This window comes from Chiloscyllium plagiosum, unplaced genomic scaffold (assembly GCF_037043375.1).
Source record: "Chiloscyllium plagiosum isolate Xiang-an unplaced genomic scaffold, Cpla_swu_hap1 HiC_scaffold_45, whole genome shotgun sequence".
Lineage (NCBI taxonomy): Eukaryota > Metazoa > Chordata > Chondrichthyes > Orectolobiformes > Hemiscylliidae > Chiloscyllium > Chiloscyllium plagiosum.
In genome coordinates, this window is record NW_028270183.1 from 23,431,667 (window position 1) to 23,444,990 (window position 13,324).

The following is a 13,324-nucleotide window of genomic DNA, read 5'->3' on the forward strand; positions in this document are numbered from 1 at the left end:
CACTGTCGGGATTATATGAATCTCAATAGAGTTGCCATGGAGACCAGGGGAGGGGAGACTCAACTAAACGATAAAAGGAAATCTCTGCAAAGATTGGCTTCCACCAAAATGGTGACTCAGGTCACAGGCTGAAAGTGCAGCATCAGCAGCTTGACAAGGCACCTTTTACACTGCCCATCCTCATAATATCCCTGTCCTGCAGTCTCCCAATTGCCCACCCCAGTCTCTCAGCCTCCCTCTGCTGTTCCCGCACCCAACTGAAGGAAAATCAGGGTCACCACAGCGAGGTGATATGCTGCACAATAACACCAGTTAATCAGCCTATTGGAATAGAAGCTGGATAATCAACGCCATGGAGAGAAACAAATAAAAGCAAGTTTTTCACCAGCAACAATCTACTTCAGAGTCCCAGCTATGCATACACACAGACACATCTGGCTATATATAAATGTCACAGGATGTGGTGGGTGCTGACCTTAAATGGAGACTAATACCAAATATCCGTGAAAAAAACACCATCCTCCAAACAACTGCCATCATTTCATATTCTCAGCCACCCGCATAAAACCTTCAACTGAAAAGACCCAAGTTACAGATCTCTGTGATCGGGAGCCACCGTTACATACCATTCTCCATCACGTCTCCCATATCTCCGCGTCACTTTTGATTCCGACGACTCAGTCACCAGTCACTGCCACAGCAGCAGCAACTCTCTGCCTCTGCAGTCAGTGCAGCAACAGCAAAAGGAGAAGTGATGAGAGGGGCTTGTCAATGTTTTCGTTTCCTGACTGTTCTGGGGGCAGCAGTGGGAGGTGGTGGGGGAAAAGTGAGATTGGTGCCCAGCTGAGAGGTTGCCATCACAGAGGCCCGTCTGGCAGACAGCTGCTGCCCGCTCTCAGCCCTCCACAGGGCATCGGCCCCATCTTCCTCTAGTCCTGTGACATCAGCAAAGTCAGCACACTTCCTCCTCATACACCACACGGAAGGCAGCTCTGAATGGCTGCTGAGTCTTGCCAGTAAAGTCCCACACACATAAAAAAAGGTTCCCGTAGAGGGAGGAGGACGCTGAAAAAATGGGAAACTCCCCATGCCCGGAAACTTTGGAGCTGCCGATTTTTATCCCCACTTCCCCTCTCGCCCTCGGTACAACGCAGTTATCACCTTCGAAACATCTCGCTGCTCTCTGCCTTGCTTTCCAATCCAACCATGGCTCATTCCCCACCTCCATCACCCTCCTCCAGCCCTCCGAGATTTCTGAGCTTCTCCAAATCTGGCTTCTTGCATGCCCCACCTCATTTTGCTTTTAGCTCCACTCCACTTGTAGCTGCCTCAGAAATTGTCTCCCCAAAATCTCATCACCTCTTTATTGCTCTCCTCCTTTGAAACATTTCCCCGCCCTCTCCCTCTCTCGCGATCTCCTTCTTTGAGACACTTCTTAAAATCCCTCTTCTTCCAAGCTACAGTCATCCACAAGTCTCCCATGCAGCTCAGTGTCACTGTTTGTTTGATAGTGTAGTGCCTTGGGGCACTGTACAGAAATCCAAATTGTTGTTGTTCACTGTGATTCCCAATCTCAGTGTCATGTTGGCAACCCTCCAAGAATGCCCTGCCGTCTCCTGAAATTAAAGATTAACCTTGGGTGGGGAAGCAGTTCAAGAAAAAAGAAAATGTATTGAATTTTTTTTGGACTTCCTCATTGATTCATCACAAAATATTGATGAGATTAGATTCCCTACAGTGTGGAAACAGGCCCTTCGGCCCAACAAGTCCACACCGACCCTCTAAAGAGCAACCCATTCCCCTACATTTACCCCTGACTAATGCACCTAACACTACGGGCAATTTAGCATGGCCAATTCACCTAACCTGCACGGCTTTGGACTGTGGGAGGAAACTGGAGCACCTGGAGGAAACCCAAGCAGACACGGGGAGAATGTGCCAACTCCACACAGACAGTTGCCCAAGACGGGAATTGAACCCAGGTCCCTGGTGCTGTGAGGCAGCAGTGCTAACCACTAAGCCACTGTGCCACCCATTAGATTCCCTACAGTGCAGAAACAGGTCCTTCAGCCCAACCAGTCCACACCGACCCTCCGAAGAGTAACCCACCCAGACCCATCTCCCTCATGCACCTAGTGCTATGGGCAATTTAGCATGACTAATTCATCTAACCTGCACATCTTTGGGCTGTGGGAGGAAACCACGCAGACACGGGGAGAACATGCAAACTCCACACGCCTGAGGCTGGAATCGAACCTCGGACCCTGGTGCTATGAGGCTGTTGAAAGTGGGTGGCTGATTGGAGATGGGAAATCATGGTGGGGGTGCAGAGTTTCCCCTCCCCACAGCCATGTGAGTGTCACAATTGAACCAACCCTATAAATTATGATGGGCTGAAATTTGGTATTCTTGCAATGTGTCCTGATGAGTTAAAGCTTCAGAACCATGTCTCTGCCTTCAGTAAATTCAAGAAGGCACCGATCCCATTTCTCGCCTCACCCAGGAGATTCTAAGTCCCCTCTGTCTGGACGGAATATCTCAATTTTGGGACACAGGGAATCGAGGATGAATCAGTGTTTGGACATGATGGGAACTAGGAAGAACCACAGCTGGGAATGTGCAGTGCCTGCAATCTCCACTGGGGAAGGGATCGCCTGCTGGGTAGGCTTGGGGCATGAAAATTATAAGACCACCAACTGTTCCAAACATCAGAGGCACCGGTCACTATCGTGAACCCAGGCCCAGATTTGGTAAGCCACCTACAAAATTTGACGCATCAGCGCCCCTACCCACTAAATTATACTGATCCAATGTAGCTCTGTCAGTCATACACAAATCCAAAGATCAGGTTCAAAACCCACAGTGGCAGTTTCAGATTTTGATCTAGTTATGCAAGCCCCACTCTCAGACTGGTCAGATTGCTCTATAGACAGCTGACACGGACTTTAAGGGCCGAACTGCCTCCTTCAGCAATGCAATGTCTCTTCATAGCCTGCCAGAGGGTCCTAGCAAGGCACCAACTTCTCAAAGATCACAGAGAATAAGCAATATGTCAGTCAGCCCCACACCCAAAACCTAGGCAGGCGTTTCTTTGAAAGAGCTGTGTGCAGCCAGTGTATGTGTTTAAAGAAACCACAATGGGGAGAGAAAGTGTGTGTGTGAGAGAGAGAGTTGATAGAGTGAAAGAGAGGGGAGAGAAAGGGAGAGTGGGAAGGGAGAGATCGGTGGGGAATGTGCAGCAGGAGAGATATATTGAGAGGAAGGGGGGAGAGAGACAGAGAGGGATGAGAGAGAGAGAGAGCGAAGAGAGAAAGAGATAGTGGAGGGAGAAAGCAAGAGACGGGAGATAGACCCGGGAGTCTGGGTGAGAGTGGGAAGGGAGAGAGAGTGATAAAAGATGGGAGGAATGTGCGAGAAGAGAGATATATAGAGAGGAAGAGGAGACAGACAGAGAAGGGGAGAGAGGGGGAGGGCAAAGGAGAGGAGAAAGGGACAGAGAGGAGAAAGAGAGGGGAGAGAGATAGAGAAAGGGGTAAGAAAGTGGGAGGTGCAGAGAGCGGGGGGGAGAGAGAGACAGAGACAGAGAGATGGGGCAGGTGATTGGGCTGGAGAGAGTCAGAGGGATGAGAGAGATAAAGGGTGAATGAGAAGGCACAAATAGAGAGGGAGTGATGAATGAGAGTGGACTGGGGGGGGGGGGGTAAGGTGGGGAGGGAAGAGAAAGAGATGGAGGCGAGAGAGAAGAAGAGAGGAAGTGTGAAAAAGGCAGTGCTGAGCAGATATGAGATTTCCTGGTAGATACTATTTACAGAAAAAACACAGTGAAGCCACAGCGAGCTGGTAGAGTCACAGAAACCCGGCGACAGGAAAATATCCATTAACTGACTGACCCGGTATCTCTGTATCACATTAAAGCAGGAATGTGGCTGTCCTTTCAGCCCACTTGACATTGCCTCGAGGCACAGCTTTAAACAGACATTCCCACATTCTTCACCTCCCTCCCCCTTTATCTCAATTCACCAGGCCATACGTCATCCCCTGGACTTCCCCAGCAACCAACCAGAGATCCTTCAGTCCCTCTCTGAGGGACCCAGCCTTCGTTGCTAACCAGGACAAGGTCACTCAGCAATGAAAGACTCAGGTCAACCCACACTGACCAAACCTCTCATTTCACCATGACTGACCTCCCCAGCTCCTCTCCTGAAGGTGGGACAACAGGTAAGGGAGGGGAAAAGGTGTGGGAAGGAGTGGAATAGGATAAGAAGGGCAAGGGGGAAGGTGGAAGAAAACCCAGGACCTTCTGTCTCCAGAGGAGAGTATAACGATGAACCACACTGAGGCTGTGATATCACGTGGTTGTGGCAGCTGCCAATGAACCAAATCCAGGGCTAACTCAACACAGCCCAGCCTCCTGGACAGACATGGGCTCCCACTACCACCTAAGCTGTCTCTAGTCATGGCTGACACTTTTCGTTTTGGTTCATCTTCACCAGCCCCCTCCCCTGCCTGTGGATGGTGGGTCCCACAGCTTGTCCCCCTCCACCCTGTAGATCCCATTGAACCCCCGAGCATCGTATGGGCAAGTGAGATTTCCTACCGTGCACCATGTCCACCACAGAGGCAGCTGTCTCCAGGAGGCTGTTGTTGTGATTCAGCGAGGGGTAACGGTCAATGACAAGCTGCAGGGCCATCAGCATGGCCTCCAGCCTCTCCTGCAGCAGCTCTTGATCCACAGGGACGTCTGCTGTTGGGGAAAGTCACACGACTCAGTCACTGTGTCTGTTTGGGTGACTGTGTGAATGTGAGAGAGATTGAGTGTGAGAGTCTGGGTGTGAGAGCAAGTCTGGGTGTGAGAGCAAGTATGTGTACGCACATGAATGAGCATGTGGCCCCTGTGTACAAGTGTGTGTGTGCGCACGTGGTGGGGATCAATTAGAGGACATTAATCAGAGTCAGTGATACAAGCCAAGGCTCCTGTTCACATACTCTTCTGTTTTGAGTGAGAGGTTGGGTGGTCAAAGATTGGGCCATCTAACTCGCTTTAAAATAAGGGCTCCATATTTTGTGTGGCTTCACTTACAGTAGAGTGGGTCAGCTGAGATAACCAGTGACTCCAGTTGGTAGAGTGTGGTATTTATATATAGTTTTGGTCATTTTATTTCAGAAAGGACGTAGCAGCCCTGGAAGGTATGGAGAGCTAGCTCACTTGACAGATTTGTCTTATTTGTTCATGGGATCTGGCTAGGCTTGCATTTATCCTCCATGCCTAAATGCCTAGAGGACAGTTAAGAGTCAGCTACATTGCTGTGGGTCTGGAGTGATAGGTAGACCTGGTTGCCTTCCCTAAATCTATTTTACTGAAACACATGAACTTTTACAACAGGGATGTGATGGATGGCAGTTATAGAAAGGGAAAAAAAGTTGCAGATACAGTCACATAGATGGGTTAACTCCAGAAAAGGTGAAAGAGATAGGCAGATAATGCAGGAGTCTTCTGTGGCTATCCCCATTTTGAACAAGTATGCTGTTTTGGAAAATGTAGGGGGTGATGATTCTCAGGGGAATGAAGCACATACAGCCAAGTTTCTGGTATTGTGACTGACTGTAATGCAATAAGGACTACGTCGGGTTCCAAGAGATCAATTGTGTTAGGGGACTTTCTAGTCCGAGGCACAGATGGATGTTTCTGTGGCCAGCAGTGAAAAATCAAAATGATGTGTTACCTCCCTGGTGCCAGGACCAAGGATGTCTGAGAGAGGGTGCAGAATGTTCTCAAGGGGGAGAGGGGCCAGCAGGAGGTCATTGTACACATTGGAACCAACGACAGAGGAGGGGACAAGGATGAGATTCTGAAGGGAGAATATAGAGAGTTAGGCAGGAATTTAAAAAGGAAATCCTCGAGAGTAGTAATATCTGGATTACTCCCAGTGCTACGAGCTAGTGAGGGTAGGAATAGGAGGACAGAGCAGATGAATGCATGGCTGAGGAGCTGGTGTATGGGAGAAGGATTCACATTTTTCGATCATTGGAATCTCTTCTGGGGTAAAAGTGACCTGTACAAGAAGGACAGGTTGCACCTGAATTGGAAGGGGACTAATATACTTGCAGGGAAATTTGCTAGAACTGCTCAGGAGGATTTAAATTATTAAGGATGGGACCCAGGGAGATAGTGAGGAAAGAGATCAATCTCAGACTGGTACAGTTGAGAACAGAAACGAGTCAAACAGTCAGGGCAGGCAGGAACAAAGCAGAGAACGAGACAAGACTGACAAATTTAACTGCATTTATTTCAATGCAAGAGGCCTAACAGGGAAGGCAGGTGAACTCAGGGCATGGTTAGGAACCTGGGACTGGGATATCATAGCAATTACCAAAATGTGGCTCAGGGATAGACAGAACTGGCAGCTGAATGTTCCAGGATACAAATGCTCCAGGAAGGACAGAAATGGAAGCAAAATAGGAAGGGGAGTGGCGTTTTTGATAAGAGATAGCATTACAGCTGTACTGAGGGAGAATATTCCCAGAAATACATCCAGGGAAGTTATTGGGTTGAACTGAGAAATAAGAAAGGGCTGACCACCTTATTTGGATTGTATTATAGACCCCCTAATAGAGGGAAATTGAGAAACAGATTTGTAAGGAGATCTTGGTTATCTGTAAGAATAATAGGGTGTTTATGGTAGGGGATTTTAAATTTCCAAACATAGACTGGGACTGTCATAGTATTAAGGATTTAGATGGAGAAGAATTTGTGAAGTGTGTACAAGATAATTTCCTGATTCAGTATGTGGATGTACCTACGAGAGAAGGTACAAAACTTGACTTACTTTGGAAAATAAGGCAGGACAGGTGACTGAGGTGTCATTGGGGGAGCACTTTGGGGCCAGCGACCATAATTTTATTAGTTTTAAAATAGTGATGGAAAAGGATAGGTCAGATCTAAAAGTTGAAGTTCTAAATTGGAGGAAGGCTAATTTTGACGGTATTACGCAAGAACTTTCAAAAGCTGATTGGGTGCAGATGTTCGCAGGTAAAGGGACAGCTAGAAATTGGGAAGCCTTCAGAAATGAGATAATGAGAGTCCAGTGACAGTATATTCCTGTTAGGTGGATAAGCTGGTAGGTGTAGGGAATGCTGGATGACAAAAGAAATTGGGGGTTCTGTTAAGAAAAAGAAGGAAGCATATGTCAGGTATAGACAGGATAGGTCTAATGAATTCTTAGAAGAGTATAAAAGCAGTAGGAGTATACTAAAGAGGGAAAAAGGAGGGCAAAATGGGGACATGAGATAGCTTTGGCAAATAGAGTTAAAGAGAATCTAAAGGGTTTTTATAAATACATTAAGAATAAAAGGGTAACTAGGGAGAGAACAGGGCCCCTTAAAGATCAACGAGGAGAAAGTGAGGACTGCAGATGCTGGAGATCAGAGCTGAAAATGTGTTGCTGGAAAAGCACAGCAGGTCAGGCAGCATCCAAGGAACAGGAGAATCGACGTTTCGGGCATAAGCCCTGGAAGAAGGGCTTGTGCCCGAAACATTGATTCTCCTGTTCCTTGGATGCTGCCTGACCTGCTGCACTTTTCCAGCAACACATTTTCACCCCTCAAAGATCAGCAAGGCGGCCTTTTTGTGGAATTGCAGGAGATAGGGGAGATACTAAATGAGTATTTTGCATCAGTGTTTACTGTGGCAAAGGAAATAGATCATGACATCTATTTCCCTACAGTATAACATAGCTAAAATAAGTGGGAAAACTGAGGACTGGGAAGCTTTTAAAGAGCAACAGAGGATTACTAAGAAGGAAATACGCAGAAAAATGAGGTACGAAGGTAAACTGGCCAAGAATATTAAGGAGGATAGTAAAAGCTTTTTTAGGTATGTGCAAGGCAAAAAAATGGTTAGGACAAAAATTGGGCCCTTGAAGACAGAAACAGGGGAATATATTACTAGGAACAAAGAAATGGCAGAGGAATTAAATGGGTACTTCAGATCTGTGTTCACTGGGGAAGACACAAGCAATCTCCATGAGGTAACAGTGGCTGAAGGACCTGAACTTAAGGGAATTTATATTTGCCAGGATTTGGTATTGGAGAGACTGTTAGGTCTGAAGGTTGATAAGTCTCCGGGGCCTGATGGTCTGCATCCCAGGGTACTGAAGGAGGTGGCTTGGGAAATCGTGGAAGCGTTGGTGATTATTTTCCAGAGTTCAATAGATTTGGGGTCGGTTCCTGAGGATTGGAGGATGGCTAATGTTATACCACTTTTTAAGAAAGGTGGGCGAGAGAAAGCAGGAAATTATAGACCAGTTAGTCTGACCTCAGTGGTGGGAAAGATGCTGGAGTCTATTATAAAGGATGAAATTGCTGCACATCTGGATAGTAGTAACAGGACAGGACAGAGTCAGCATGGATTTATGAAGGGGAAATCATGCTTGACTAATCTTCTTGAATTTTTTGAGGATGTAACTCTGAAGTTGGACGAGGGAAATCCAGTAGATGTAGTGTACCTGGACTTTCAGAAAGCTTTTGATAAAGTCCCACATAGGAGGTTAGTGAGTAAAATTAGGGCGCATGGTATTGGGGGCAAAGTACTAGATTGGATTGAAAATTGGTTGGCTAATAGGAAACAAAGGGTAGTGATAAACGGCTCCATTTCGGAATGGCAGGCAGTGACCAGTGGGGTACCGCAGGGATCCGTGCTAGGACCGCAGCTTTTTACAATATATGTTAATGATATAGAAGATGGTATCAGCAATAACATTAGCAAATTTGCTGATAATACAAAGCTGGGTGGCAGGGTGAAATGTGATGAGGATGTTAGGAGATTACAGGGTGACCTGGACAAGTTAGGTGAGTGGGCAGATGCATGGCAGATGCAGTTTAATGTGGATAAATGTATGGTTATCCACTTTGGTGGCAAGAACAAGAAGGCAGACTTCTACCTCAATGGAATCAATTTATGTAAAGGGGCAGTACAGAGAGATCTGGGTGTTCTTGTACACCAGTCAATGAAGGCAAGCATGCAGGTACAGCAGGTAGTGAAGGCTAATAGCATGCTGGCCTTCATAACAAGAGGGATTGAGTATAGAAGCAAAGAAATGCTTCTGCAGCTGTACAGGGCCCTGGTGAGACCACACCTGGAGTACTGTGTGCAGTTCTGGTCTCCAAATTTGAGAAAAGACATTCTGGCTATTGAGGGAGTGCAGCGTAGGTTCACGAGGTCAATTCCTGGAATGGCAGAATTACCTTACACTGAAAGACTGAAGCGACTGGGCTTGTATACCCTTGAGTTTCGAAGACTGAGGGGGGATCTGATTGAGACGTATAAGATTATGAAAGGATTGGACACTCTGGCAGTAGGAAACATATTTCCACTGATGGGTGAATGCCGAACCAGAGGACACAGCTTAAAAATACGGGGTAGACCATTTAGGACAGAGCTCAGGAGAAACTTCTTCACCCAGAGAGTGCTGGCTGTGTGGAATGCTCTGCCCCAGAGGGCAGTGGAGGCCCACTCTCTGGATTCATTTAAGAAAGAGTTGGATAGAGCTCTCAAAGATAGTGGAATCCAGGGTTATGGAGATAAGGCAGGAACAGGATACTGATTAGGAATGATCAGCCATGATTATATTGAATAGCGATGCAGGCTCGAAGGGCTGAATGGCCTATTCCTGCACCTATTGTCTATTATCTTGAAAAATGTCCATATTACAGAGGAGGAAGTGTTGGATGTCGTGAAACGCATAAAAGTGGATAAATCCCCAGAACCTGATCAGGTGTATCCTCAAACTCTGTGGGAAGCTAGGGAAGTGATTGCTGGGCCCCTTGCTGAGATATTTGTATCATCGATAGTCATAGGTGAGGTGCCGGAAGACTGGAGGTTGGCTAACGTGGTGCCACTGTTTCAGAAGGGCGGTAAGGACAAGCCAGGGTACTATAGACCAGTGAGCCTTACGTTATTGGTGGGCAAGTTGTTGGAGGGAATCCTGAGGGACAGAATGTACATTTATTTGGAAAGGCAAGGACTGATTAGGTATAGTCAACATGACTTTGTGAATGGGAAATCATGTCTCACAAACTTGCTTGAGTTTTTTGAAGACGTAACGAAGAGGATTGATGAAGGCAGAGCTGTACACATGATCTACGTGGACTTCAGTAAGGCATTCAACAAAGTTCCCCATGGAAGATGGAATACAGGGAGACATAGCCATTTGGATACAGAACTGGCTCAACTGTAGAAGACAGAGCTGAAAATATGTTGCTGGAAAAGCGCAGCAGATAGGCCCCACCTTGACCTCTTTCCACCTATCGCATTTCCAATGCCCCTCCCCCAAGTCCCTCCTCCCTACCTTTTATCTTAGCCTGCTGGACACACTTTCCTCATTCCTGAAGAAGGGCTTATGCCCGAAACGTCAATTCTCCTGTTCCTTGGATGCTGCCTGACCTGCTGCGCTTTTCCAGCAACACATTTTTCAGCTCTGATCTCCAGCATCTGCAGTCCTCACTTTCTGCTAAAAAAAGAGTTCCATGATTTCAATCCAGTGACACTGAAGGAACGGTGGTGATATACTTCCAAGTCAGGATAGTGAGTGGCTTGGAGTGGATCTTGCAGGGGGTGATGCTCCCATGTATTGTTGTATGATAGAGGTCACAGGTTTGGAAGGTGCTGTTGAAAGAGTCTTGATGAATGTCCACAGAGCATCTTGTAAATGTTACACATTATTGGTATTGGGCATCACTGGTGAAGGGAGTGAATGAGGAAAGTAGGTGGATGGGGCTGACAATCATGTGGGGTGTCTTGTCCTGAGTGCTGCCAAGCCACAGCCTGATTATAGATAAATGGCACTTGGTACAAGAGGAACAGCAAAAATGTGGATCAGCTCAGTTTTGCAGATTTGGGAAGAAGGAATTGACTAGGGAACACTAGAGTATTCACATCTGGATGTAATAAACTGAAATGAGCAGGACATGTTAAAAACTTTAAAAAGAGTAACACTGGTTACTAGCTTGAAGAGGAGACTTACACAGTTATTCTGAATGTTTTCTGTGTTCAGTTAATGTGACAGGTTTATGTGTCACAGGATCACTTAAAAGAGAGAAAGGTTTGTTCGAGAGATTGATGATGCTGACAGGTGTACAGGACAATCCGTACCAAGCTCTTAGTCCAAAATAAAGAAGGTCAAGAGGTTTGCTCAGTGTAGGAAGAATTAAATTTATTTAAGGAAGTAATTTCAGTGAGGTCTTACATCTGAAGACACAAAGATTATTGGTGAGGACAGATCTGTCAGTGAATACCATTGGGGTCCAGTAATAGTGGGGACAGGTCTGTCTCTGTATAACACTGGGATACAGTACTGGTGGGAACAGTTCTATCTCGGTGTAACACTGGTGTATAGTACTGATGGGGACAGTTCTGTCTCTGTATAACACTGGGGTACACTACTGGTGAGGCCAGGTCTGTTGCTGTATAACACTGCAGTCCAGTACTGGTGGGGTCAGGTCTGTCACTTTATGTCAGTGTATAACACTGGGGGACAGTACTGGTGGGGACAGTTCTGTCACTGTATAACACTGGGGTACATTACTGGTGATGACAGGTCCGTCACTGTCTAACACTGGGTGGAGACAGTTCTGTCACTGTATAACACTGGTACAGTACTGTTGGGGACAGGTCTGTCACTGTATAACACTGGGGTACAGTACTGTTGGGGACAGGTCTGTCACTGTATAACACTGGGGCACAGTACTGTTGGGGACAGGTCTGTCACTGTATAACACTGGGGTACAGTACTGGTGTGGACAGATCTGTCACTGCATAACCCTGGAAAGTCTGGTCGTGATATAGTCATCGTTACTCTTGCATGTGTTAACCTGCACATGTAAGGATGGAATCTATGCTAGTTCTGAGAGTGCTGTTCCTCGTCATGGTAAACACTGTGGAGACATTTCACACTCGGCTGGACACATAGAAGCCATTGCTGTGAAACTGAGGGCGAGCTCGTGTTAAAGTTCCAGCACCCACCTTCCACGTGGAGAGCATCCTTGAACTGGTCCAGTGTATCCGCAAAGTCCCTGACCACTTCTGTCAACTGTGAGGGTCCTGAGCCAGGAGACAGCGCGCATGGCTCCCAAATCCCTGGAGGCATCCGATAGTCCTGGCTGGCTGTCATCACACTCTCACCCATCGTGGAAGGGGAGTGAACTTCACACCAGCTGCCCGGCTGGGGACTTTGGGAAAGGCGCGGCAGATCCAGGCTCAGTTCTGGAATCCCTCCACCCCCAGACCCATGGCCAAGTCCCTCACATCGAGGGGATCGTTCTCCACTTCACCTTCTCCTCTCTGCTCTTGACTGGGGAACAAGAGTTTCATAAAACACGCTTCACTGTGCCACAGCAATGCAAAAGCAAGTTAAGAGCTGCTGGGATCTGTTCCTGGAGTCTTGTCGCTCTAATTGATCCCAATCCTTTTTCCTTCCCACAGGAACGCAGCGCCAGGAAGTTTTACAAAACTTTTACAAAGTTTTACAAAAAGTTTGATGCCTGCACTTCCTCGTGGTTCTGTTGTGACCGCACAGCCCTGTTACATTCCTGCCTGCCCGCCGCTGTCGAAACGCGTTCAGGGAGCAGGTGGACATCTGCATTCGTTGCACACCTGAGGCAGCACTCATCATCCTCCGCCTTTCAGGCCTTTAAAGGAAAACTTCCTCCCCGCCACCTTGAGCCGACGCAAATCGCTTCTGGAAGCGAAGCTGCCCCCTGCTGCCGGCCCGCGGCATCGTCCGACCGTCTCCACTCAAGAGAAGCCCCATCATTCGCCCACTGAGTCCACACCGACCCTATGAAGAGCATCCCCACCTTGACCCAGCCTTCTGCCCTGTGCCTGTATCCCCAGCATTTCCCACGGCTAACCCAAATGACTTGCACATCCCTGAACACTATGGGCAATTTAGCATGGCCAATTCACCTAGCCTGCACATCTTTGTACCGTGGCAGGAAACCGGAGCACCCGGAGGAAACCCACACAGACACATGGAGAATGTGGAAACTCCACACAGTCTGCCGAGGGTGGTATCAAACCCAGGTGCCTGGCGCTGTGAGGCAGCAGCGCTAATTTTTTTTCATTTCAAAAGTATACCTTACTCACAAAAATATATTTATATTACATAAAAGTTGTCACAAACACTTTTCCATTCTTATTATCATGTCAAGGAAATAAGCATTGGAGTTTGACTCGAATCAAACAAACCAAATGCATCTCTTACATGCACTGAAATAACTGCACAGAGGCTGGGTCCCGTCACCAAGTCACCCTTTACTTACTAGTACC

The 13,324-nt window shown here is 47.2% G+C and overlaps 1 protein-coding gene across 3 annotated transcripts in view; it reads right to left on the bottom strand.

Moving 5' to 3' along the window:
• The window catches only part of LOC122552167 (GEM-interacting protein-like), a 141,821-nt gene extending 129,200 nt beyond the window's left edge, over positions 1 to 12,621 (bottom strand). The window contains exons 1-2 of one of the 3 annotated variants that reach the window (XM_043694700.2): positions 12,020 to 12,621; positions 4,598 to 4,741 (exon numbers count right to left, since the gene is read on the bottom strand). In XM_043694700.2, the coding sequence (XP_043550635.2) occupies positions 4,598 to 4,741; positions 12,020 to 12,182 (307 nt within the window). In that variant the 5' untranslated portion in view covers positions 12,183 to 12,621. Of the gene's footprint in view, positions 1 to 626; positions 933 to 4,597; positions 4,745 to 12,019 lie in introns of those variants that run through there. The other 2 variants (XM_043694699.2, XM_087983374.1) reach the window with 2 other exon arrangements.
• Between the last annotated feature and the right edge of the window lie 703 nt (positions 12,622 to 13,324).